Here is a 27,230-nt window from a genome sequence, read left to right on the forward strand (position 1 = left end):
AGAAATTTTCTTCGGTTACTTTCTGGCATTTCAATTTGGGCAACAGAACATAGAGTTAGCATAGTTTTTTTTCCTTTCTAGATAACCATTTTTTTTCCAGCCTAGATGTTTATCTAAGTGCTTCTTCATCCATAGTATTTAAGCAGAAGCATCAGGAAATTTGTTCAGTTCTTAAGTTGTACACAGAGAACTTTTTACATTTGAAGACTGTGGTTTTTATTCTGCCAAAGAGCTGTTTTTACAAATATCCTTTATTATAGCTTCTGTGTCGTTTATTCTGCTCTCTTCTCTAGTAACATCAGTAATCTGTCTTTTCTGTGCCTGTTTTCTGTTCTCGGAAAATGACTTTTTGGTGCCTGAACACATGAGCGCGCAGGAGCAGATAGGCACACAGGACATGGAGGCCTCCTAGTTCTCAGGTTTCACTTCCGGTCTCTGCCTGTTGCGTATTCTCATTACAGACTTCAGTGTCCACTTTAATAATGCTTCTTGCTTTCTGCTTTCCCTACAATCTTCCCTTTCCTCACCCAGCGAGGTTTTTTCCTAGTTGCTTCTTGATCCACATTTTGAAAAATCTGTTCTCATTCGTCTTTTGCATCCCTTACTCTTCTGTGTTTTCTTGAATTTTGTTTCCAACAAAATGCATGCAATCTAAAATGCATTTCTGTTTACTGATGTGTAGGCGGAGATACCAGTAATGGCGGGGGGGGGGGGAGAACAAGAACAAATTGGTTTAAACAACAAATCGTTGTGTTCGCTCACAGAACTGGAAGGCAAGGGTTCGAGCAGGGTTGGTTGAATGAGATGCCCGAGAGTGTCATTAAGTCCTGACAAGCTCCCCACTTTGCCATGTCGTGTTGGCATTGCCTATAGCCTGACTGTCCTCATGGATATAGGATTGCTTTAGCAAGTCCAAGCATCAAACCCACAAATGGTATAATGTCCAATGGGAGAGAGGGGCCACCGCAATAACCTTAGAAGTAAGAGAACTCTCTGAGAAGTCTCTTAATAGAAAGCCCCTCCTATCTCACTAAGATTTTTTTTTAAATTGGCAAAGAGGTTAAGAGCACCTGATTGGCTTAAGGACATCAGGATTTACTCCTAGATCTGGGAATAGGGTCATCCACCTGAGTCACATGGAAAATGTGTGGACACCTAAACTAATTTGAGGGCTTTGCTGGAAAGGAAGAAGGTAGGAGATGGTGGTTAGGGAAATAGTCAAAACTAGCTGCTTTTTCGCTTTTGAAAACTATGTTTTTCTCAGCCTTCAGAGTGTCATTCTCCTTATTTTAAATATGGTAAATTGTTCTAAGACCATGTTGTTTTGTTTCTGCTTACTTACCTTTAAAAAAAGGAGGAGAGATCTCTCCAGGACTGGTGTCTGCTACAAACAGAACAGGCAGATTCTCATGGTTGTCCTCACTATCCCAATAGTGAGAACCCTTTTCCTGTGGGTTAGGCAGGAGGAGTAATTGATGTTTGGAGGCCCCATCCCTCTGCAGACTGTCTGACACCATCCCTCCATCTGATATGACCACTGTGGAGGACGAATTCATGTTCTCCCCACAAAGAGGAGGATTGATCTCTATCAGAAGGAGCCAGTGAATCCAGAAGTCACCTTCCCCATGACTGTTCCTCTCCCAGTTTGGTTTCCCAATACTAAATCTGCTTCCTGGGATATCAAGGTCTTTATCCTCCTTCTTTTGTCTTTGCCACATCAGAGACCATTGTGAATGTGATTGAGGAGAAGAAAGGGCTCAGAGGTGCCCAACCCCCCCATATTTGATGGCTTAGTCTTTGATTCTTCGAGCCCAGAAAAGGAAATTAGAAAAAGGTGAAGCATTTATTTTCTATCCTTCATACTAGTGTTACTTCAGGTAACTAAGTGTATCAGTGTCAGTTGCTAAGTATATAATGTCCATTTCAGCTCGGCAAAATGTGGCACAGTGGGGCAGCCTTGTACTTACTATTAGTTTTACAAGTTCAACCCTATGCATTTGGTTAGAATTAAGAGAGAGAAGGTAGAAGAAAATACAGGAGAAAATATTTGTGGCCTTGAGTTAGGCAGAGATTTCTCAGACAAGACAAAATAAATAAATAAATAAACAAACAAACAAACAAACAAATAAATAAATAACAAACCATAAAAGCAGATAATTGATAAATTTGAATTATCAAAAATAAAACTTTTTCTTTTTTTAATTAAAGAATTTTTTAAATTTCTTTTCAGTTGCAGAATTCATTGTTTATGCCCCACACCCAGTGCTCCATGCAATACATGCCCTCCATGATACCCACCACCAGGCTCACCCAACCCCCCACCCCCTTCCCCTCCAAAACCCTCAGTTTGTTTCTCAGAGGCCACAGTCTCTCATGGTTTGTCTCCCCCTCCGATTTCCCCCAATTCACTTTTCCTCTCCTTCTCCTAATGTCCTCTGTGTTATTCCTTATGCTCCACAAGTAAGTGAAACCATGTGATAATTGACTCTCTCTGCTTGACTCTTCCACTCAGCATAATCTCTTCCAGTCTCTTCCATGTTGATACAAAAGTTGGGTATTCATTCTTTCTGATGGAGGCATAATACTCCATAGTAGATATGGACCACATCTTCTTTATCCATTTGTCTATTGAACGGCATCTTGGTTCTTTCCACAGTTTGATGGCTGTGGCCATTGCTGCTGTGAACACTGGGGTACAGATGACCCTTCTTTTCACTACATCTGTATCTTTGGGGTAAATACTCAGTAGCGCAATTGTGGGGTCATAGGGAAGCTCTATTTTTAATTTCTTAAGGAATCTCCACACTGTTTTCCAAAGTGACTGCACCAACTTGCATTCCCACCAACAGTGTAAGAGGGTTCCCCTTTCTCCACATCCTCTCCAACACATGTCTTGTTAATTTTGACCATTCTAACTGGTATAAGAGGGTATCTCAATGTGGTTTTGATTTGAATCTCCCTGATGGCTAATGATGATGAACATTTTTTCATGTGTCTGTTAGCCATTTGTATGTCTTCTTTGGAGAAGTGTCTGTTCCTGACTTTTGCCCATTTTTTGATGTGATTATCTGTTTTGTGTGTGTTGCGTTTGAAGAGTTCTTTATAGATCTTAGATATCAGCCCTTTGTCTGTAGTGTCATTTGCAAATATCTTCTCCCATTCCGTGGGCTGCCTCTTTGTTTTGTTGACTGTTTCCTTTGCTGTGCAGAAGCTTTTTATCTTGATGAAGTCCCAAAAGTTCATTTTCACTTTTGTTTCCTTTGCCTTTGGAGACTTGTCTTGAAAGAAGTTGCTTGGCTGATGTTGAAAAGGTTACTGCCTATGTTCTCCTCTAGGATTTTGATGGATTCCTGTCTCATCAAAAGGCACTATTAAGAAAATAAAAAGGAGAGCCTCAGACTGGGAGTAAGGGACTTCCAAAAAATATATATGATAAAGGGCCTATATCATGATTACAATTCAATAATAAAATAGCCCAATTTAAAAAAAAAAAAAAACAAATGGGCAGAAGATTTGAACAGACTCCTCACCCAAAGAAAGAAAACAAATGTCAAACTGGTACATAAAATACACATATTTAAATGACAATGAGATCCTACTATACAACCACTAGAATGCCTAAAGTTAATAAAGTTTACCTAAAATTAATAAAACCTTACCAAACAAGTGTTGGTGAGGAAATGTAGCAATCAGAATAAATTACTGCTATTTGCAACATGGAAAAGCCTCAGAAGCCTCCTGCTAAGTGAAAAAAACACAGTCATAAAACACTGTATGCTGTATGATTACATATACATTTACATTCCAGAAAAAGCAACTGTTACCACAGAAAACAGAGCAGTGGTTGCCAGGTGCCATGCCTGGAAGGGTTATGACTATTTGTAAGGTTCATGTTTGAAGAGAAGTTTAGTTAATCTACCATTCCATCGAGTGAGAGCACATCCCGAGTGGCTATGAAATGGGGGTGTGGATCTACTGTGCCTCTGGGGTCACAAGTCTATACACTTTTCCTAGTTGAAGTCCAGAATTTGGAACTACAGAATACATTTTTCTTAAAACAGGGCTCCTGAACACAAGCCAACTACTTCATCTGAAGCTTCACCAAAGAAACTGCAATCTCTTTCAACTCTAGAGGGAAAATTCCCCTATGTTGAATCAGGCGAAAGGTGATTTTATACAATTTCAGAGATTTTTAAGAAATTTTGACAAAATGAAGTGTTCATCTTTATGCACATAGGCAGTGTGATACTGACATGATTAATGGATAGTCCTCCCAAATTCTGATGCTAGGCTGGCTCACAGACTTAGATTTCAGTGCTATTACAAGTTTATTTTCTTGAGGCTTTACTGATACTTGGTAGGAATGGTGCGGTTGAGGCATTGTCTGCTGGCAAGGTGCTACCTTGAGACTTCTTCCAATGTATCCCATTTCATAGCTACAGCGACCTTCTTAGATGATGTTGATGGTCATCGCCATCTCTAATGCCAATTACAAATAAAGATCTTAGTAACTTATCTGACATCCCATAGCTAGAAAGTTGTGAGGCCCATATTTGAAGCCAGATTTTGTCTTCATATTCTGTGTTTTGACCCTGACATCTGCCATTGCCACAGCACCCACTGTGTTTGTGCTAATCACGTCTCCACTCCGAGGCAGTAAGCCAGCCTCATTCCTACCTCAAGCTCTCTCTCCAGGCTTAGACTCTCCCCTTTCAGCGAGCAGTCTCCAGATACTTACCCCAACACTCTTCATGCTCTCCTGCCCTAATGGCCACATGGATAGAGAGGAGTTGTGATGGATGAAATGAGAAATAGAGACTATAGGAATTTGGTTGGCTAGTGAAGAAATTCTGTCTGGACGCAGCAGAGGCTTCTGCTAAGATGAATGACTTAATCAAAGCTGTGTAGAAAGAACCATGGATGCAGAAAGACCCGTGAGGAACCTGATTGGAATAGTCATGTCATGGGGACTTGAACTAGGGCAGTAGCAGCAGGAATGGAATAAGATATTTAGATGACCATGGAGTGTGTCATGAAGGAAAGAAGGACAGAAGCCCTAAAAGACTCCCCAGATGCCTCGCTGGTCTGAGATTCTCTAATGCCGAACAGCAGAGCTTGTCCAACATCAGAGCAGCTAATGTTTCTTCACGACTTAACAGAAGCCAGGCATTGTCCACATGCTTGCGGGCGGTCTCTCTTCAGATCTTTCACACTGACCTTCCCTATGTTATAGATGAAGACCCTGAGCTCAGACATAGTCGTCTCTTGACCAAGGTCATGCTCACCTCACAGCACGTGGCCAGGCTGTTTTTAAAATTGTTAGGTAAATGTTTTAGTGAAAACTGGCATATTGCACCCATGATTTTATGTTTTATTATCATTCATAATGAAATAAAGCTTAAAAATGTAGGACGTTGGTTTGTAAAAAATTTAAGACATACTCGTATAGATGTGCACTCTTTGGTATTACAGCTATGGACCATGTGTGGCTATTTAAACTTAAACTGAAATTAAGGTAAAGTAAGAACTCAGTTCCTGAGTCACACAAGCCACATTTCTGTTGCTCAATAGCCACAACGGGCTAGGGGCTACCACCTTGAACAGTGCAAAGGTAGAACACGTCCATCATCGTAAAACACCCTATTGGGCAGTGCTGTGCAAGAGCTGCCTTCCACTAGATCGGTGTCTTTGACATTCACTGTAACTCTAAATCAGCTCTCTTTGGCACTTGACTTGGCTCTGGATAAGTCTATGTCCACCTGCACCTTCCACCAGTCCCCTGTCGGTGTTGAGCCCTGGAAATATGGCTAGTCTGAAATGAAATGAGACTACACTAAAGTAAGTGCAAAATGCACATTGGATTTCAAAGCCCTAGCATGAATAGTGCTAAATAGGGATGCTGGGATGGCTCAGGTGTTAAGCAACTGCCTTCAGCTCAGATCATGATCCTGGAGTCCTGGAATTGAGTTCTGCATCGGGCTCCCTGCTCAGTGGGGAGTCTGCTTCTCCCTCTGACCTCTCCCCTCTTATGCGCTCTCAAATAAATAAATAAAATCTTTAAAAAAGAGAGAGTAAAATATGTCATTAGTAATTTTATAGTGACTCTATGTTGAAATACTCTTTCATGTATTGGATCAAATAAAATGTATTATTGAAATTAATTTCACTTATCCCTTTTACCTTACTTTATTGCTATAAGAAAATGTTATTTGTATTTCCCTGATGCCAAGTGACATGGAGCGTATTTTCATGTGTCTCTTGGCCATTTGCATGTCTTCTCTGGGGAAATGTCTCTTCATGTCTTCTGTCCATTTCTTGACTGGATCATTTGAATTTTTGGGGTGTTGAGTTTGATAAGTTCTTTATAGATCTTGGATACTAGCCCTTTATCTGATATGTCATTTGCAAATATCTTCTCCCATCCTGTAGGTTGCCTTTTAGTTTTATTGACTGTTTCTTTTGCCGTGGAGAAGCTTTTTATCTTGATGAGGTCCCAATAGTTCATTTTTGCTTTTGTTTCCCTTGCCTTTGGAGACATGTCTAGCAAGAAGTGGCTGCGGCCGAGGTCAGCTGAGGGTTACTGGAGGGGAGGTGGGTGGGGGGGATGGGGTAATTGGGTAACAGACATTAAGGAGGGAAGATGATGTGATGAGTACTGGGTGTTATATACAACTGATAAATTCTTGAACAGTACATCTGAAACTAATGATGGCTAATTGAGTTTAAATTTTTAAAAAATATATTTTAAATTACTTATATGGCTTGCGTTATATTTCCATGGGCCTCCAATAGACCTCTGCCCTATTGTGTGACTCAAGTGCTATTTCCCTTTTTCTTTCTCTAAATCTATGCTGCCCAATACAGTAGCCATAAGCCACATGTGGATATTTAAATTGAAATGAATTAAAATGAAACAGAACTTAAAATTCAGTTCCTCGGTCACATTAGCCTCAGTGACATGCTCAGGAGACACCTGGGGTTAGTGGCTATCATACTGCACCGTACAAATATGGACCATTTCCATCATTGTGGGAAGTTCTATCAGACAGAGCTGATGCAGGTTGTACATAGTTGTGGCAAAAACCACAGAGGTGGGGTGTGAGAGCCTAAAGCTTGAGAAACATTTCTGGGGTTCCCGGCTCTGCGGCACATCACCCCCCCATCTCCTGGGCACCTGTCCCTTCCCACCTCTGTTAGACTTGTTTATGCACACCTTATCTCTTCTTTCCTGCAAGGGCTCTGGGGTGCTTATCTCCCTCTGAACACACTTTCCTCCACCTTCCTGTATGTACGCGGTGTCTAACACCATGCTTTGCACAATGTAGGTTCTCAGTAAATATTTGTTAACCAGTCGGAGTGGTAGTTCCTAGCAAGTAATTGGAAATATGTGGCTGGAGCTGGAGGGAGATCAATAATGGCTGGTAGCAGGGGGAATTAAAAAAAAAAAAAATAGAAAAGTCAAGTCCAGACGGGAAGGGAACTGGTAGAGGGACAGTGGTGACGCGGGATCTCATATGCATCACCCACCATCCCCTGACAGGCAGCCACAGGAGTTCCAGGGGAATTCACAGGCTTTAGGCAACAGGTATAGAAAAGGTGCAGAAGACCCCCCAAATATGATTATGTAATAAATAAACACGCAAGACCCATGCATGGGAAGTTGAAATGGCATGAAAATTAAGGGTCTGGTGAGGAGAAAAATGAGCAGTGTTCTCTCCCTGGGCCAGCTGGTTTGAGTTACATTTTATGAGCAGCATGTGAATTCTAGCGCCCTTGTTGAATTAGCAGCCGAATCGCACATTACTTTTAAGGCTCCCTCTCGAATAGGAACATCATAACGTTTTTTAATTGGGGCTGATAAAAACGTAGCATTACTTGTAGGTTCCTGAGAGAAGTGAGTTGTGAAATTGGGTTTTCATTAAACCTAATGATGGGAAATTAAGTATAGTGCGTCTGGTGAAATGGGGTGTGATAAAAGGCATCACTTCTGCATTATCGGAGGTTAATAAGGGAATAGGTGAGGTAAGATACATTGGAAAAGGGAGTGCAACCTAGCTGAATTAATAAACCTTGAAAGCCCCTTGGTTCTGAGTGTTCATAGCATCATTAGCACTGGCGTTGACATTATTACAAATGTTACAGCGATACAAGTTGTTAAATTTCAAATGCATTTGTTTTCCATTCCAGTGTTGGTTTTGCTGACACCAAGTTTACAGTCTGTCTAGCAATGTGTTTAGGGAAAATATCCATATTGGTTTGGGGAACATTTGGCATCCTACAGAATTTGCCAGGTGCCCATTCCGAAGATGCCTTTCTCTGCCAGGGAGCCAGCCTCCTGGGCAGTCCACACCCCCAGGACCTTTGGGAGACCATGGGTGTCCAAAGACATCTGTCCCCATATGCGCTGGTGATTTAAGTGGGAGACACTTACAGGGCTCTGGGCACCAACTCCAGCTCCAGCTGTCCGGGGGATCGTGAAATACAGCATTTAGAGAAGCAAGCTCAAGTGCCCCTTCTCCATCCCAGGCCCACCAGAGCATCACAGGAGTGATGGTCCCTGGAAGGAGGCCTCATACTTATGCCAGCTGGGACACCTGCAAAGAATGTATTTATATTGTTTCTTTAAAGAGAGGAATTCTTAAAAGCCTTCAGCAGCTTCCCACTGGCTTGGAGATTCTCACCCATTTGCTGCCTCCTTGGGCTACCTTTCATCATCTCTTACAGCTTTGCCCCTTCACATTTCCACCCACCACCTTCTCTCCATCCCAGCCTCCTTGCTCTTCCCTCGATGTGCTGGGCTTCTCCAGCTTCTGTTCTCCTGCTTCAGATGGTTCTTCTGGTCGGTCTGCTGTACCAGACGATCAAGTCGTGAGGGTGAAATCTGTGTGCTGTGCATTGCCAGTGCCTACCATAGTCCCTGGCACGTTGAGAGTGAGTTCCCAATAAATCTGACTCCTGATCCCATGGGTGTGGTGGAGAGGGGTAGCCACACCCATGTTTGTAAAGCTCTACTTTTATTTTTTTTTCCAATTTATTTATTTTCAGAAAAACATTATTCATTATTTTTTCACCACACCCAGTGCTCCATGCAAGCCATGCCCTCTATAATACCCACCACCTGGTACCCCAACCTCCCACCCCCCCCGCCACTTCAAGCCCCTCAGACTGTTTTTCAGAGTCCATAGTCTCTCATGGTTCACCTCCCCTTCCAATTTACCCAAATTCCCTACTCCTCTCTAACGCCCCTTGTCCTCCATGCTATTTGTTATGCTCCACAAATAAGTGAAACCATATGATAATTGACTCTCTCTGCTTGACTTATTTCACTCAGAATAATCTCTTCCAGTCCCGTCCATGTTGCTACAAAAGTTGGGTATTCGGGCACCTGGGTGGCTCAGGGGTTAAGCCGCTGCCTTCGGCTCAGGTCATGATCTTGGGGTCCCGGGATCGAGTCCCGCATCGGGCTCTCTGCTCAGCAGGGAGCCTGCTTCCTCCTCTCTCTCTCTGCCTGCCTCTCCGCCTACTTGTGATCTCTGTCTGTCAAATAAATAAATAAAATCTTTAAAAAAAAAAAAGTTGGGTATTCATCCTTTCTGATGGAGGCATAATACTCCATAGTGTATATGGACCACATCTTCCTTATCCATTCATCCGCTGAAGGGCATCTTGATTCTTTCCATAGTTTGGCGACTGTGGCCATTGCTGCTATAAACATTGGGGTACAGATGGCCCTTCTTTTCACGACATCTGTGTCTTTGGGGTAAATACCCAGGAGTGCAATTGCAGAGTCATAGGGAAGCTCTATTTTTAATTTCTTGAGGAATCTCCACACTGTTCTCCAAAGAGGCTGCACCAACTTGCATTCCCACCAACAGTGTAAGAGGGTTCCCCTTTCTCCACATCCTCTCCAACACACGTTGTTTCCTGTTTTGTTAATTTTGGCCATTCTAACTGGTGTAAGGTGATATCTCAATTGAAAGCTCTACTTTTAAACAATGCGGGTAAAGATGTGCTACCTCTTTCCTACAATCCCAGGAGAAGAAGTAAGGAGTATTTTTCTTCTGGGCAGTCAGGAAAGCTGTGCTAACATCTCACCTGGGCCCTTCTCCCCTGTACGTAACCTAGCTCTTTCTGTTAGCAGTCCTTTCCTTGCTTGGAACAGTTTTGCTCTTCCTGTCACAAAGAAAATGTCCCTTTTACACACAGAATCAATGTCTGGGGGATTATTGTGACATGAGCAACAGACAAGCTAAAGGAAACATGAATTTTGAAAAGATGAGTTGCAGAAAGTCAGGAACATATGCTAAAGCCTGCGGAGTAAACATGGCATGGGCTCAGTGGGGTACTTTGTGGATCCTGAAAATACGGGGGTGAGTCGCATCAAATAGGACAGTTCTCTACTTGTGCATGCCACACCAGGAGGGTCTAGGGTGTAGACTGTCTGTGTCTCTGGGAGGAGGTGGGGGAAACTAAGCCTAGATGGTTGTGAGAATGACGGACTAGCCCTGAAAGACCAGCAGTGTATGCTTGCCAGGGAGTCAGTGGGGCAAGGATGTGGTTGTTCTGGTCCAAGGGGAATGGGGGAATTCACATCTAGCCCCAGCAGGCTATTTTCCAGGATGGCCAAGCTAGCAGAGGGTAGTTAGAACAGTCCAGTGGGCATGAAGATTATTTTGAAGCAGAGTACAGATCTTGAGAAAGGAGTTGGGGCATAGGACCAGGCCTGGGAGAAGTAGCTGGCAGGACTAAAGGAAGAGGTTTGGGCTTCCTTACCTGCCAAGAAGGTTCACTGACACTCCTGGATCAAGAGGGTTAAGTGATAGGGAAACTAGACCACAGGCAGAAGGTGATCACTATTGCAGAGCCCACAGCTAGAGAAAGCAGCTGAATGGGTCAGGAGGGTTCCTGCTATCAGTTGGGGGTCCAAGACTGGTTTCAGTTCCTCTCAAGGATGGAGGCAAATGGACCAGGAACAGACATGGGGCTCTGATCTCCAGACACCTGTGACTCTTCTTACTTGCAGGCAGGCACCAGAGATGATTTCCAGGCATCCTCATTTCCTAAAGAGCTTTCTGGCTTCTCACTTGTTCTGGGGTTGGCCATGATTAGCCAAGACCACCCTTGTCAAGGACTGAGACAGACAGAGGATGATAAGCAACCTGGAATTTTGTCTCTGCTCCGCAATACGCACCCTTGGAATAGAAACAAACCAAGGGCTGTTGTGTTCTTTGGTTGGTTTGTCTTTTTGATTTTCTAAATCAACCGCCACAGCCACAGCCACAGCCACGCGAGGGAAGCGGCATGTCTCTGTTCTTCCTGCAACTTCCTGATCGCCTGAGTCCTGAACTAGTGCCCCCTGCCCTGGGGGAAGCAGGGAGGACAGAGGACAAAACTCTCATAGGTGATGCATGTTTTGCCTCCTTCTCTTTGAAGCAGATGGCAGCCGTGGGGAGCTGTCCCAGCCTACCCTCACCATCCAGACTCACCCCTACCGGGCTTGCGACCCCGTGGAGATGAGCTATCCCCGGGACCAGTTCCAGCCTGCCATCCGGGTGGCCGACCTGCTCCAGCACATCACCCAGATGAAGAGAGGCCAGGGCTACGGGTTCAAGGAGGAATATGAGGTAAGAAACCAAGCGGCGTGCAGAGGTTTTATGGGTGCTAAATCCTTGCTACTCAAGGTCTGGTCCCCAGACCAACAGAGTGTCAGCATCACTCAGGAGCATGCTGGAGAGACACCATCTCGGTCCCCTCCCAGACCTACTGAATCACTTTGCATTCATATCTTCCTGCCATAGGAAGACAGGATGGCTCAAACCCCATCCCACCTGTTTAAAAAAAAAAAAAAAAAAAGCCAGTGACTTCTGGGAGACCTTCTTGCTCATAGTCGCCTCTGGCCTTGTTACCTTGCTTCTGCTGTGTTCTCAACACCCATCCCACACCCCCCACAAGTCAGTATCACCTCTGGTGTCTGCTGTCTCCCCTCTCTCTGTACCTTCTCCTCACCCCTCCTCATCCCTTTCCTCCCTCCCCAGAGCATCGCTAAGGCAAAGGACTTTGTGAGTAGAACTTGTTACCGAAGCTTGGGGAATAAGAGAAGGTTTGCAGCAAAGTTCAGAAAATGCTTGAAAAGAAGTCCTCCCGAGGTTCTGATCTCCTGACACAATGTCTGTCCAGTCCCTCTGAAAAGTCCTTTGTGGTGTCCTCAAATTTTCTTTTTTTTTTTTTTTTTTTTTCCTTTGTCCCAGCAGCCTGGAAAAGAATTCCTGCACTCCCCTCACTATTATGCAGAACAACTCAAGTTTCTCTGTCTCCCTCCTTTTGTTTGAGACCTGGTCCATTAGATCTCACCTTTTGCAAAGAATAAAATAAAATAGGAGGAAAAACTCATTAAGATGTTTTCCTGAACTAAAGAAGACCTCATGCCCCTGGAGGAATTTTGCAAGCCTCCTCCAGAAGCCAGCTCTGAAAACAAGCCTTTCTTTCTTTGATTCTCCTTTTCCTCTCTCTCTCTCCCTCTCCTCCTTTCTTCCCAAAATATCTTTCCAACATCTACTGTACGCCAGGCTCCGAGTTATATGTACTAGTTTTTTGTGGGTGGTTTTTTTTTTTTTCACATGCAGCATGTGCCCCAAATATGCTTGCTTGAGTTACACTGTGTGCAGTGGGAACGCATTGACTCAGACTCTACACATTTGGAATTCTTGATGATGCTGGCTAAGTTTATCTCTCAGACTATATTCTGAGAAAGAGCTTACCAAGCAGTATTTCACAAGCTGTGTGAGGTCATGAAATTGTGCTAAATTGGGGGTCCAGACAGCCAGATTCCAACACAATAAACTGTGTGAGATTAGGATATTATTTTGCTACCTGCGTTTTAAGATTCTTTTTTAGTTGAATGGAGAGTTTGGATAAGGCGATTTCTAAGGGACCTGTCTGGTCCTAAAACTTTATGAGCGTATAAAACACGGTGGCAGGGGGCGTATTTGACACATGTATGAGAACAAAAATGTTTATGTCCATGGGTGTGAGTAATGATCAGCTCAAGAGAACGTACATTTAATTTCAAATATGGTCCAAGTTAAAGACCTTTTTCATAGGCTCCGTCTACAAATTTTGGAGGAGAATTGGGATAATAGTTGGAGGAGATGATCTCCTCACCTTTCATCCCGGAGCCTTATTTCCTAGGGGTTTTGTTGAATAGTCCCAGCCCCTGAAGGTGTTACACACACGTGCTTCTGCACACCTATGTAGATCTGCCTCGCGAGTGAAAGTCAGGAGAATGTGTGCTGTTGGCAAGGCACTTTTAGTGTCATGGTGGTTCAGTAAGTCATTAGTCCTACTATTTCATTTGTTTTAAGGTTTGCATAGCATTAAGGGAGGCAGATGACTTATCAGAAAGAGGAACAAATAGTCAAAGACCAAGAAACACTATTCTAGAACCTGCGTTCTAACATTTGAAAACACAAATACAAACACATTTGACACCTTTAGTGAATTTCTTTCCAGAATGATATCTTTTTTTTTTCTTTTTTTGCAAGTATCCGTCCCTGTGTGATAGGATTTGGGTTGATCTTTAAAATTTATTTTTGTGCCTTTTTGCATTTTCCAAACTTTCTGGCATGGAAACGGTCTACTTTTATAGTGAGAGAGAAAACAGTGCCTGTTTTTCCATCATTTAGTCCCCAGACGGAAACATCGCTAACTAGACGAACCTTGCATTCAATCTGTTCAGATTATATTAATCAGTTAACTGGGATGTTTAGCTTCTAGTTAACACATTTTCTGATTAACTGGAGATGAATTGGGAAATGTTATTTTATGGAAAGCTTTCCATAGTGTGCCTGTCCCCTTTCCTAGACTCTAGCTGGATATTGCTTTGGTCCTCAAAGCTCCCATGATGTCTGGAATCTATGTAATGGGTATATGAGTCACAGGTCTGCTTGAAGACTGTGCTCCTTTGTAGACATAAGGTTCCTCGGCCTCCAATTCTACTATCAAACCAACATGCTATGTGCTCTTTCTTGCCTGTCTCTCCTGCTCAGGTTTTTGTTTTGTTTTGTTTTGTTTTTCCATAGAAATGAATGGATTTGACAAGTTGACATGCAAGTTGACCTCTCGGGGGTACCTGGCTGGCTCAGTCAGTTACGTGTCTGACTCTTGATTTCTGCTCAGGTCATGCTCTCAGGGGTCGTGGGATCGAGCCAGTGAGGAGTGGGTCAAGTGTGGAGTGGGTCACTGTGCTCAGTGAGGAGTCTGGTCAAGATTCTCTCTCTCCCTCTGCCCCTCCTCCCACTCATGCCCACTCGTGTACTCCCTCTGTCTCTCAAGTAAATCTTAAAAAAAAAAAAAATATATATATATATATATATATATATATATATATATATATATATATATATATATATGGTGTCTGAAATCTTGACAGGGGAGGCTCTAGGGCTAGGGCTGAAATCATGAGAGAGTGTCTTTGCTTTCATATCCAGTGATTGCTGCAGGCTGTCTGCTGGGATCTTAGTAGGATTGCTGGCAGGAACAGACCTGGACTTCCTCACAGCATGGTAACCTCAGGATGTTGGACTTTTTACATGGTAGCTCATAGCTTCAAAGGTGAGCCTCTTAGTGACCAAAGTAGAAAGTACATCATCCCTTGTGACCTAGACTTGGAGATCATAAAGAATCACTACCACCTCATTGTATTGGTCATAAGCAAGTAATAATGGCCTCTATTCTAGAGAAGTGGAATTAGACACCTTCTCTTTGAATGGACAGAGAGGAAGTTGTGAACAGGAGATATTAGCAAATACAATCTTTGGATGATGCAGCCTCCCACACGTACCATGGAAAAAGAAAGAGTAGAGCAAAGGAGGGAGATGGTATATTCCAGGGACAGAAAGTAAGTGGGGTTCCAATATTAAATAGGGTAGAAAGGTCATTCTTAATTAAAAGATAAGCTTTAAGCAGAGACATGGAAGAAGAAATCTAGAGGTAGAAAGTTCCAGATCAGTGCAGTACAAGGAGGCCAAGGGTAGACTAATAGACATGAGTCGAGTAATAGAAGATGACATTGGAGAAATAAAGGGGGATCTGACCATGTAGTGCCTTATAAGACTTTGCAAGGACTTTGGCTTTTACTCTGAATGAAATGGAAAGCTACTGCAGAAATTTGAGAAGACAAATTACCATCTGACATTATTTTGAAATGCTCTTCCTAGCTACTGTGTTGAGAAGAGACATAGGAAGGCAACAGTAAAATCAGGGAGACCAGTCATGAGGCCATGGCAGTAACCCAGGTGAGAGATAAAGGTGAGGCAGTGGAAGTGGTGAGAAATGGTTGGATTGTGGATATATGTTGTGGTAGAACCAACAGGATTTCCTAATACATTGGCATGTCGTGTGAAAGACAGAGAAGAACCAAGAGTGGCTCCAGGGCTGTTATCTGAGACACTGGAAGGATGGGGCTGTCCCTAATGGAGATGGGGAAGCCACAGAGAGAAGAGACTTGGGGCCAATGGAACAAATGGGAGTTCAATTTTGAACTGAGTTTGAGATGTCTATTAGACCTGATAGCGGAGATGGATAGTAGGTGCTTGGATATATATTAGTCTGGAATTTGGGAAAGAAGCCCGAGTTGGGGAGAAAACTTCTGGACTCACTGTCATATAGATAACATTAAAACCATAAGACTGTTCAAAGTCAGGAAGCAAGTGAGTACTAACAGAGATGATAACCAAGGACTGAGTCTTGTGGAATTTCGGCTCAATGTGTAAGTGCTCTCCATAGAGTAGACATTGTACTAGGGTCTAGGAACTGGGAAGAGACAGAGCTCTTGCCTTCTGGGAGAATTTGAGCCTATTCTTAGACACAGGCATATAAACTGATCACTTTAATATCTTGGCAAAATGTCACAGTAGAGTGCTATGGGAGCCCTTGGTTGGTGGCATGCATTCAACCTAGCCTCGGCATGGGTGGCCACCGGCTTTCCAGAAGACATAAAGTCTAAACCAGAGCTTAAGAAATAGGAATATTCAGAAGAAAGCAAGGAAGGGTGTTCTGGGCAGAGGGACTTGACCAGGTATGGTGTGGAGATATGCATGGCAGTTTGAGTGAAGAGAACCAGAAGAAGCAGAAGCAGTTTGGTACAAAAACTATGTTTGGTGCACGAAGCATGGAGGGAGAGAGGGCTGAAATTATCAGAAGGAGTGGGCTGGGGTAGGGAAGCAATGCGACACTTGTCAGGCTAAGGAGTTTGGATTCTATTCTAGGGGTCATGCAAAACCATGGAAGGGAGCAGCATTTTTTTTAAGTTGAATTAGCCTTTTAGATATAATTGTTTGGCATAGATCAGAGCAGGGAGACCAGGGGCAGGTAGGTGAGTAGGCGGCTGGGACACTAATTGAAGGAAAAGATGGAATTGCTCAAACCAGGAGACTGGGCTCAGAGCCCAGACAAGCCCACACACATTTTCTCATGTAGAGACATAAAATCAGCTCGCGCTCTTTGGCATGTAAACTTGAGTCTCTCAATATATATATTTTAAGTTCAATGACTTGAATTCACATAGGAATCGTTCAGAGTGTATCGTCAAAATGCCTGGATTCAAGTCCTGTCTCTTTCATTAAGTATCTGGGTGACCTTGGGTGGTCATTCTCCTTTCTTGGCCTCCATTTCCATATTTATGTAATGAGGGAAAAGGGATTGGTCCAAGTGATCTAGAAAATGTTTATGTCCCACAAATTTTGTGAGCCTAGGTAAGAACTAATTTTCTAGGCCAGCTGCATCTCCCTCCTATTGATAGTTCTACCGGACCCCTTTCTGGGGCTACCACCACCCCCGGCCCCCGGCATATAGTTATATCTCAAGTCCTAGCAACCATGACTGGCCCCTGGCCCTCAGTTCCCAGGAACTCAAGGAGACCTAAGGCATATTAACTGCACCTCCCATACAAATATGAGGCCTGGAGGTTTTCAGTCTCGGCCACACATTAGACTTGTGTAGGGAAATTTTAAAAACACCAATGCCCAGGTTGTTCTTCAGACCAATTAAATCAGAATTCCCGGAGGTGGGATCCAGAGATCTGTATTTTCTAAGCTCTCCTGGTAACTATAATGCACTTTCAAGGTTAAGGGACACTGGTCTAAGGTGACCCATGGAGTCCCCAGGGCATTCCCTGCCTGTGCCTCCGGACCCCTCACCTCACCTGCTCTACTTACTGCTGGTCACATCTGATGCCAGGGGACATGTGGTAGCCCCTCCCAGAGGCAATGGAACCCATCCACATTGAAGCTAAGAGGCCTCCGTCCCTGATCTTGGACTGCAGCGTCTTCCCTCCTCCCTGTCCTGTTTCTTCCAACCCAGATTCTCCCACCTTCCCCAGTTACAAAACAAAAAACCCTAGCCTGCCAGCAAATGCTCAGAGATGTTGGCTGGAGAGAGGGGTTGTCTGTGAGCCGGGTAAGCCCAGGCATCATCACGGTCAGAGGAGTAGCGGGCTCGGAGAAGATGCAAAACAACAGGAAGTAGTGACTTTGCCATGGGAAGCATTTGCATCCCAGTCCAATCCAGGCAGTCTGTCATCGTAATGAATGATGAGCCCAGTAGGGCGGCCAGAAGGGATCTGGTTATTACAGCCCCATTAAGACTATTTAAGGCAACAAGGAACAGCTGTGAGGAATAGCACACAGCCCTAATGGAGAGCAAACATTTGTTCATTCTCCAGCTCTGGATGGACGTGCCTCACGCATGGCTGCTGGGGGACAAAGCCAGTGTTGCCATGTTTCCCCTAGTCATCTGTGGGTGATAGTGGCAGGCAGCCTTGACATGGGGCATCACCATGGAGATCGATGCTTCGGCACAACCCAGGGCTCCCTTCTCTGCTCAAAGCCACCTGAGCAGAAGCAGGGTAGACCTTCTGCTTTTCCCACAACGTTTTCTCTCGGTTGATAAAATTAGTCATAGAGCATCCCGCAGGCAGGTGACCCCAAAGAGATTCTGGTCCCCCTCCTTAATTTTCAAATGAGGGTGATTCCGGGGAGGGACCTGGGGAATTAGCAGCAGGTGCCCCAGCCACAAAAGGGAAGACCATGGCTGTTCTCCAACTCTGGGAACTCCTGGTGACCAAAATAGGAAAACATGGACTCCACCTGCTCATTTCACTCCACTCACCATGGCTGAAAATAAGGAGAAAATGGGCCCTTTCCAGAGGGTGGCCCAGAGACATCAGTAGACCATGTGGGTTTGGACTTGAGAGATTTTCTTGCAGGAAAAAGCTCTTGCAGGAGAGACTTAACTCAGTGCTCTCTTTTGAGCTTATTTTTATTTTCTACTTATAATTCTCTTTGTAACTGAACAAACAGTATATTCTGCATTTGATATGAGAGGCCTCCATAACCAAGTGAGTGATTTTCAGATGGTAACAGAGAAAAATCCCTTGACCAAGAGTTAAGACTTGGTTTTTGATCTGTTCCTGACATGCTGAGGGGTCTTGGCCAAGACTTTTCCATCCGTGGGTCCCCACCGCACCTCCTGTGAAATATTTGACTGCAGAGCGTGGACTTCTGCAGTATGCTTCTATTTTATTTGGCTAGAAACACTCACTGAGTGCCTACTGTATACCTTGCACTGTTTGGAGCCCCAGAGATAGTCAGAAAGCTCAACAAAGGAAATGAAGTCCCTACTTTAAAGGAAGATCATGGTCTTACCACAGCTTGTACTTAGATAACAAACCCCAGTTAAAATGTTTTGTAGCAGGTGAGTAAGGCCAGCCCAGGATCAATGTGGGGGGTGATCGGGGTGGTGTTCTCTTTTGCTTTTTGTCAGTCATTACTTCCAAGATCAATCAGAATCTTCACAAAAGATGAGACACTGAGTTGAAGAAAACTAGGAGGGTGGGGGGAGGAAAAGCATGAGTTGCTGGGCTTGGAAACATGAAATGTTGCAAACCAGTTCTTGGAAGAGAAACAAAGATGCCCGCCCATGAAAAGAGAAATAAAAATGAAACCAGCTGGGAGATAAAGAGGAATTCTACACCCCTTGCCCAGTTTTCCTGGACGAAATTAACAAGACCAATAGTCCTGGCTTGTAACAGCCCTCCCTTCACTCTGGCTGACTTTGTTTCAAGAAAGAGCTGTTAGCCCAGAGACAGCCACCCAGAAGCTCATGCACAAAGACAGAGGCAGTGTGTGGAAGGGACCATAAGTCAGTAGTCTAGAGTGGGATGCAGGGATCCCCCAGATCATGGGTTCAGAGCTGGGAGGAAAAGAGGTACCCTCATATGAGCATCCCCAGGAGACAGTCGGCTTCATGAGGGCAGGGCACATTCTTGCTCCTCTCTCTTCTACCAACCATCTGCAAAATATATACGAATACTAAATATCAACTTCATTGAATTACAGTGTGCTGGCAAAAGGCTTCGTGATTAAGAATAGTTCTATCCAGGAAAAAAGGGGGGGCAGTATTTTTTTTTTAAGATTTTATTTATTTACTTGAGAGAGAGAGAGTGAGAAACCATAAGCTAGGAGAGGCAGAGGGAGAAACAGACTGCTCCCCCCTTTTAGGTTTTATTTATTTCCTTGACGGAGAGGAAAAGGCAGTATTTCTTAAAGAAAGACACCAACGCAGAATGAATCCCACATCTCTGGGCTGTCTGTGTAGGGACACTGAGTATTTGCCTTAAAATTTAAGTTGACTCTTCCCCAGAAATATGCTGCTCCCATTTACCTTACTCCTAAGACAATGGTTCCCAAACTGTGACATGTGTCAGAATCACCTGGAGAGTCAGGAAAGAACATTAGGACACAGGGTCATTGACATGGGACAGGGCCCAGTCCTCTGCATTTGACCAAGTTCCCTAAGAAATTTGAATGACTACCAAAATTTGAGAACCATGGTCGTAAAATTTCTTTTTAAAAGAAACCTTGAGCTTTTAATGGGGGGCTTTTTAAATGGTGCTCTGGGACTCTACACACAGACACGCACTCAACTCTTCTGCTTTGATCAGCGCTCCTGTCACAGACAAATACCCCCATCCTGCTGCCATCTGATTTTCTACTCGGCTTCCCCAGCAGAACTCATAAATTACCGTCTATTTAGTGACATGGTCGCAATAATATTTGCTCTCCTGATGCCACTCTGAGTAGATGTCATTAGTTATCCTCTCCTGCCTTCCCCATCCACATTTATAATCCCTAAGGCATGGGCTTTTCAGTGCAGAAAGAGACATTGTTGCAAGCTTGGGCCCTCCCGGGCCAGCGGGGCCACCAGGAACTCACACAGTTCCTTAGGGTGAAAGAGCGAAAGGTGCACATGTCTCAAGATACTTGTTCATAATATATGCAGAACGCCTACCAAATAGATGATGCTGCCTCAGATGTGTGGCTCTTGTACTGTGCACAACCAGTACAGCTGTCCATGGCAGCCCTTCCCATCTACCAGCCAGCAGCGGACTTCAGTAAATATTAGTGTTTACTGAACTCATGGACCTCCATGGAGACCAGACCTTGAGCCTCCAACACTTCACAAAACTTTCTCATTCTTTGAATACTCCATCTTACCTGTTCCTAGGGTGAATGATTTGTCCTGTTTTGTCCAGGATTGTCCCAGTTTTAAAATGAAATCCTACAACCCCGGGAAGCCCTTTGGTCCAAGGCAAACCAGAATGGATGCTGCAAAGAGCCCCCATCTTTGGTCTTATGACAGTAAATTGGATGTTTGTGATGAAAGGGAGGCAGAGAGTGAGTTCCAGAAGTAAGCTGTGGGTGTCTGTAAGCACATCCTTAGGCAAGACAGGGAAGGACGAGACTCCAAACACCTGAGCACCCAACACGGTGTAGCAACCTACCGTGGTTGCTTCCGGTAGTCATGAATCATCACCAAACTCCATGAGGTGTATTTGCTTTTCATTGTTTTAAGTTCACATGCCATCAAACCGACTGGGGGGTGGGGCAGAGGTGTACAGTTCCCTAAGTTTTCACAAATGCATAGAGTCACGTAAACATCAAGAGGCATAAGAGTTCAGCTGGCAACAAACTCCCCTCCCTGCCCCACAGGGTCAACCCTTCCCCCACCCCTAACCTGAAGGGTGTATTTTTTTCTTTTTAGTGTGTTAGGCTATAAACCGTTCTTAGTGCTCACTATTCTGAGTGCTGAGCATAGAAACAGCCACTTCCTCTTTGCCTCCACGTCCCAGGTGGAGCAGAGCAGCTGAATCTGTGGCGCAGGCAGGTCCCCACTGCACCCCCCGTGCCCCCGCCCCCAGCCTGAAGGCCAGGCTCAGAAATGTGGCAGGGCTGGGAAGGGCAATTATTGACTTAATGCTCAGAAAAGTTCATGGAGAAATATTCCCTTCTAGTCTGTCTGCCTTTTGCAAAGCCCTGCCTTTTCCCTGACTCATTAGGCATCGCTGGTGGACAAGAGGCATTCCTGACAAAAATGAAGGAAAGAGGGGATGTGGAGAAAGGGGAACCCTCTTACACTGTTGGTGGGAATGCAAGTTGGTGCAGCCACTTTGGAGAACAGTGTGGAGATTCCTCAAGAAATTAAAAATAGAGCTACCCTATGACCCTGCAATTGCACTATGGGTATTTACCCCAAAGATACAGATGTTGTGAAAAAAAAGGCCATCTGTACCCCAATGTTTATAGCAGCAATGGCCACGGTTGCCAAACTGGAAAGAACCAAGATGCCCTTCAACAGACGAATGGATAAGGAAGATGTGGTCCATATACACTATGGAGTATTAAGCCTCCATCAGAAAGGATGAATACCCAACTTTTGTAGCAACATGGACGGGACTGGAGGAGATTTTGCTGAGTGAAATAAGTCAAGCAGAGAGAGTCAATTATCATATGGTTTCACTTACTTGTGGAACATAACAAATAGCATGGAGGACAAGGGGAGTTAGAGAGGAGAAGGGAGTTGAGGGAATTTGGAAGGGGAGGTGAACCATGAGAGACTATGGACTCTGAAAAACAATCTGAGGGGTTTGAAGGGGCAGGGGGCGGGAGGTTGGGGGAACCAGGTGGTGGGTATTATGGAGGACATGGATTGCATGGAGCACTGGGTGTGGTGCAAAAATAATGAATGCTGTTATGCTGAAAATAAATAAATAAATAGATAAATTTAAAAAAAAAAAAAAAAGGAAAGACCCAGGGGAAAGTGTGCCTCCTGGTGGAGACCCTTCGGAGTATGCCAGAGAATGCCGTGGTGGGCAGGCATGTTGGGGAAATCCTGGCAGTCTGGACAGCTCATGGAGAAAGTAGGCCATCAGCTGTGCCCCGAGGCAGCAGCCAGGAAGTGCCTGGTCAGCATTCCTTGGGCCTGGTTTTACTGCACCCCAGGGCATATCCTACCCAATTATCTCCAAGGATACAGTCAAACCATATGAGGAACATCATAACTGGCAGAATCTGCCAAGGATAGGCGGTGCACAGGGAAATGAAGTGGCAGGGCACTCCCTGCCTTGGGTGGCAGCTGAGTTGCTCCTGGGAGGTCTGTGTTCTGACATTTCACTATTTGGGCACAGCAGAAAGAGGCTTAGGTGCAAAGACGAGTGTGCAACGAAAGATGGCCAGCTTCAGAAAGGACCCTCCTCTCTCTGGAGAGCCAAGCCAATAGGTTGAAGGAACCAGCCAGACATCAGGGGCCATTCCTGGTTAGAGCAGGGAACTAAAGTAGTAAGTGGGGAAACTGAGGTAGTTTCCACAGTCCTCTGGACTGATTCAGCACAGCAGGGCCTGCAAAGCCCAGGACCCCCACCGGGGTCTCTCTAGGTAGGTGGAGTGTCTGGCTTACGGAGCTCCGTGGCTGGGAGCGAAGCTGGATGGGTGAGCGGGAGGGTCGCAGTCACAGGGAGGGTTAGGAGGCACCAGATCTGAATTTGACCTTCAAGTCTGTGAAGCCTGGCAGCAGGGATGAAGGGAGGGTTCATGAGACAAGATCTCCGAGCCACTTATCGCGCTGTTGGGACTGGCTCAGCCTCCTCATCTGGAAACATGTCCGGAGCATGGTCACTGGTGTAGAATAAAACTCGTACTCATGGCGGTGGTTCATCGACCACCATTGCACGCCACTCCCTCCCCCACCCACATGCTGCGTCACTTGCTTGCTCCTATTCTCTAGATCCCAGAGAGCAACCCCCCCTTCCAGCTCCAGAACACACCAAGCTCATTCCATGTCAGGGTCTTTGCACTTGCTCTTGCTTCAGCCCTAGATAGTTCTTCCCCCTGCTTTTGCCACGGCTGGCTTCTGCTCGACGATCAGTGTTCAGCGCCAGTGTGTTAACAAGACACACGTAGGAACACACCTGGTGTTGAGCAAGCCAGGTTTAAATCCTGCAGGATATCTCAGTAAGAGGACATGAGAAACGGCTCCGAGGCTGTGGGCTGTGTTGGGGGATACGGGGCTTTGTTCGGGATTGGGCATTGTGAGGCAGTGGTAAGATTCGGGACCTTAATAAATCCTAGCTCTAAGAAGAGGACGCTGGACAGAGGCTAAAGCTGTGAGTGACAGAGGAGCAGCCGTCTCTCCTACCACCCAGGATAGGTAGAACTTTGGTCATATTTTTTTTTTTCTTGGCTTGGACAATATTCATACTGTGTCTGTTTAGTTAGGACCACACCGTGGTCATTTTTATGCCTTGCCCCATCTTGGCCTCAGAGTAGCCTCTGATGTTGGCATTCTGAGAAATTGTTTATGCTCAAGAGTAAGACACCAGCATCCGGCTGTGAGTGCTTGGCCAGCTGCTGGATGTCAGGGCTTGCTGCTTTCTTTCTCAAATGTCACCTGTTCAAAAATGCCCTATGCAGTCCGTTCTATCTGAAGCTGTCCCTCGCTCCTAGGCACTGTCTACAGTGGCACCTCGTATATTGCCATGAACGCGCTGGGATATGCTGGTTTATAAACAGTAAATATCTTGTCTGTTCGTTTATTGTCTTCACCTTCCCACAACTAGAACTAAGTTCCTTAGATCCTGGGTGCCACGTTCGTTGCTGTTATTTCTAGAACCCAAGAATGGCGTGTAGCACCCAGATGGTTGCTGTGGAACAGAGGGAGAGAGGGAGGGCGGGAAGAAGGGCAGAGGAGCGGAGGGAAGATGGATCCACTCAACTCGTGTGCTCAGGCAAGTCATTTCCTGTTTCTAGACCTCACTTTGCCGATCTCTAAAGTGAGGCAACAATTTTCTCAGAAGATCCTTCCAGGTCTGACTTTTGAGGATTCTGTGAACACCACAGCTCAGACCTCCAGGGAGGAGGACATACCCACACGCATCCTCTGGGATATCCCCCAAATGATTGCCTTAGAAAAAGCAACACTGTTGAAGAGTAGGAAACATTTCCACACTCAGAGAAGAGTGTAAAAATAGAGCGCGCACTCTCGGGAGAAGAGAATGAGAAGAGGAAAGCAGAGATTGATAATGGATGATTATAATGAGATGGCAATTTTGGCTTGAAAAGAATGTGATTAGCTCCTAATGACCGCCGCCATTCCCTAGTCAATCTACTGTAACTAGCCACTAATGTAAAAATAATGGCCCTCGGCTGGCTCACTTTGAAGATGGAGATGAGTCTCCCTTTCATACTTTTACTCCTTCATATATATTTTTTTTTCCTTCAAGAGATTATCCCCTATTACATTGCAGCTCCCTAAAAAGGGAAATGGACATATGATCAAAGTCTGCCAATTAGGGGGTCATTACTGCTCACTCCGAGGTGGCTCTGTTAGGCCTTGTCTCCTCTACCTCGGTCAACAGCATCGTGGCCCCCAGGCTCACCCCTCCTCCCCCAGCCCCACCGAGGGACACAGAGAGCCTCCCAGGGCTAGGTCAGGGGCCCATGTGGTTTCCCAGAGAAGGGCCACTTATCACAACTGCTTTGCTCAGCTTAAGATTTTTCAAAGGATATCGGCATGCTGGGTGCACCCTGAAGGTTATGGCCTGGATGTTGAGATGACTCCCAAATTGTGCCATTTAAGGACTCCGAGTGTGGACAGGGATCTTCATCAAATCTCTGCAGTATCACAGCACAGAGGTGTATGTTAATTCTGTGGGTCCCCCATGGCATAGGGCAAAGGCAAAGTACGTGGAGGCAGAGGAAACAAAATACTATCCAAACTGTCCATAAGTGGACAGGAAGAATTATGAGGTAGTGATCTCTCTGTCACTGAGTGTATCCAAGTAGCTGATGCTAGGGATCAGCCTTCCCACTGCCCAGAAGGTCACCATGGAAGGGAACACAACCAATTTTTAAAATCGATTTTTAAGATCGCTGACACCTCTGAGATTAAAGAGAACGCACAGAAACCACCTCACCCACTAATGTTTTCAACCATCTGTCCACTCCATTCATTTATTCCAAAGGGGATTCAGGTAGATATGAAATACAGGCCAGTGTCAGACTCTAGAGGTAGAGACATGAACAAGAAGCTGCCCTTTTCCTGGAGTAGCCCATCATTAGGTTGGGAGACAGGACTTCCAAATTATTAGATGTAAAGGAGTCCATCTGATATTAGAAGTGACCCACTAGCTGGGGAGGAACTGGAGTGCTGGGAGGAGTAGCAGGGATGGAGGCTTCACGAAACAGAAGATGCTTGAAATGGGTTTTAAAGGATGGAGGAGCTTTCCAGGCAGACTCAGGTGGAAGAGAATTTCCGGCAGAGGGAACAGCATATATAAAGTCTGTCTCGGAAGTCTGGAACACCTGAGATGGTCTGTGGCCTTGCATTTGGTTCCCTATCTTTAGAATATTTGCATAAGGGCAAGCAATGAGGCTGGAGGGGCATGTAGGGACCTTGTATCGAAGACTTTGGAATTTATCCTGAAGATAATGGCAAGGGGAGGAACTGGGTCCTATTCACATTTTAGAAAGATCTCTCTGATTACAGTGGAGAATGGATTGGAGGGGACAAGACCAAAGCAAGAGAAACCAGTGAGGAGACTCGTGGCTGAGTGTTTCTCCAGGTAAATTCATTATTTGCAAGAAGGGTGGCTGTGCATTAGAACCACCAGGGAGTTTAAACACTGCGGACAGCCTGTGTCCCATCCCCAGGGAGTCTGATGAAATTTAATAGGGCTGTGACTTTGGGAGTTTTGAAGCTTCCCCAGACGATTCTAATGTACAGCCATAGCAAAACCTTCAGCTAACCATAATCTAAGCCCTAGCACATAGTAGGTACCCAACATATTTTTTCCCCCCAAAAATAATGATGAAAATATTTGGAGTGTCCTATTCATGGCTTCATACCACTTTGGTTGGTTGGATATCATGGAATGAACAGTTGGCCTTGATCACACAGAGTTTCCAGTAGAAAAACTGACCCCAGAGTACCCGCTTCAACCTTGAGAAGTCCAGTGTTGCCGGTGAGACAGTCATGGCCCGCCACTGCAGAGAGCCAGGAATAGATGGGCCCGGCAGGTTGTCTGAAACAGCAGGAGCTACTGGGCTGGGGCAGGAGGGTGAGGCCCCAGAGCTAGACTCTTTGGGTTCTAAGAGTTACATGCAAAAGCAAGAACCACTTGCGGTCTAGAGATGCCCTACGCCGATGGCGAGGGGGACGCAGGGTGATGGTCATTTGTAATGAGGAGGAAGGGAGGAGGAAGAGGACAAGGGGAAAAAGGAGAGACAGGCCCTCTGTAAAGTGAGCACTTCTCTCTCTCCATGACACTTTTGTCACACTGATATTTCAGGCAGAGATTGGTGCCCAGAGCCCAGCACCTGCTTCGCTTCTCCTCTGGGATGCTTAAGGGTTTGTGACACACAGAGAATAAAATTCTTATCAATTAATAGCTGGGAAGACACTCTAGTACGTGGGTCTGAAACCCTGGGGAAGGCGAACTTGGGAGAACACAGCTTAGCCAGGCAGCCTAGGCAAGCCCCTCCCCACCATCTCCTTTCCATCTAGAATGGCGAGGAAGCAGAATGAGCACCAGTTCCCAGCCACTGCAGAGCTGAGGATCCCAGTCATGCTTCTAGAAGAAAGGTTCACAAAGGGCAGCCGCAGGCTAAATCCCATCCAACACCTGTTTTCGTAAATTAAGTTTCATCAGATCATACCCAGCTTTGTCTGGGACTGCGTTCCCTCTGCAACCCCAGACCGTGAGTGGAGGTGGCACAGAGTACTTGGCCTGCAAAGCCCAGGCTGCTGACCCGTTACAGGAAGTTTGCCAATGTCTTCTCTAGAAGACCCACCCAGGTTGGCTTAACACACGGGAGATTGGAAGCAAGAAAGGGGGTACT

At 45.2% G+C, this 27,230-nt stretch overlaps 1 protein-coding gene and 1 non-coding gene across 5 annotated transcripts in view; one reads left to right on the forward strand and one right to left on the reverse strand.

The window, feature by feature from the left end:
- Positions 1-27,230, forward strand: part of PTPRT (protein tyrosine phosphatase receptor type T) — an 804,817-nt gene that overhangs the window by 688,099 nt on the left and 89,488 nt on the right. For 2 of the 4 annotated variants that reach the window (XM_044263018.1, XM_044263016.1), the window contains one exon: positions 11,434-11,624. In XM_044263018.1, the coding sequence (XP_044118953.1) occupies positions 11,434-11,624 (191 nt within the window). The remainder of the gene's footprint in view (positions 1-11,433; positions 11,625-27,230) is intronic. The other 2 variants (XM_044263019.1, XM_044263017.1) reach the window with 1 other exon arrangement.
- On the reverse strand, positions 21,099-21,236 carry LOC122916677. The gene has a single exon (XR_006386295.1). It is a non-coding gene; the product is annotated as a small nucleolar RNA SNORA43 (small nucleolar RNA).

The sequence above is a fragment of the Neovison vison genome, chromosome 8 (assembly GCF_020171115.1).
Source record: "Neovison vison isolate M4711 chromosome 8, ASM_NN_V1, whole genome shotgun sequence".
NCBI classification, from domain to species: Eukaryota; Metazoa; Chordata; class Mammalia; order Carnivora; family Mustelidae; genus Neogale; species Neogale vison.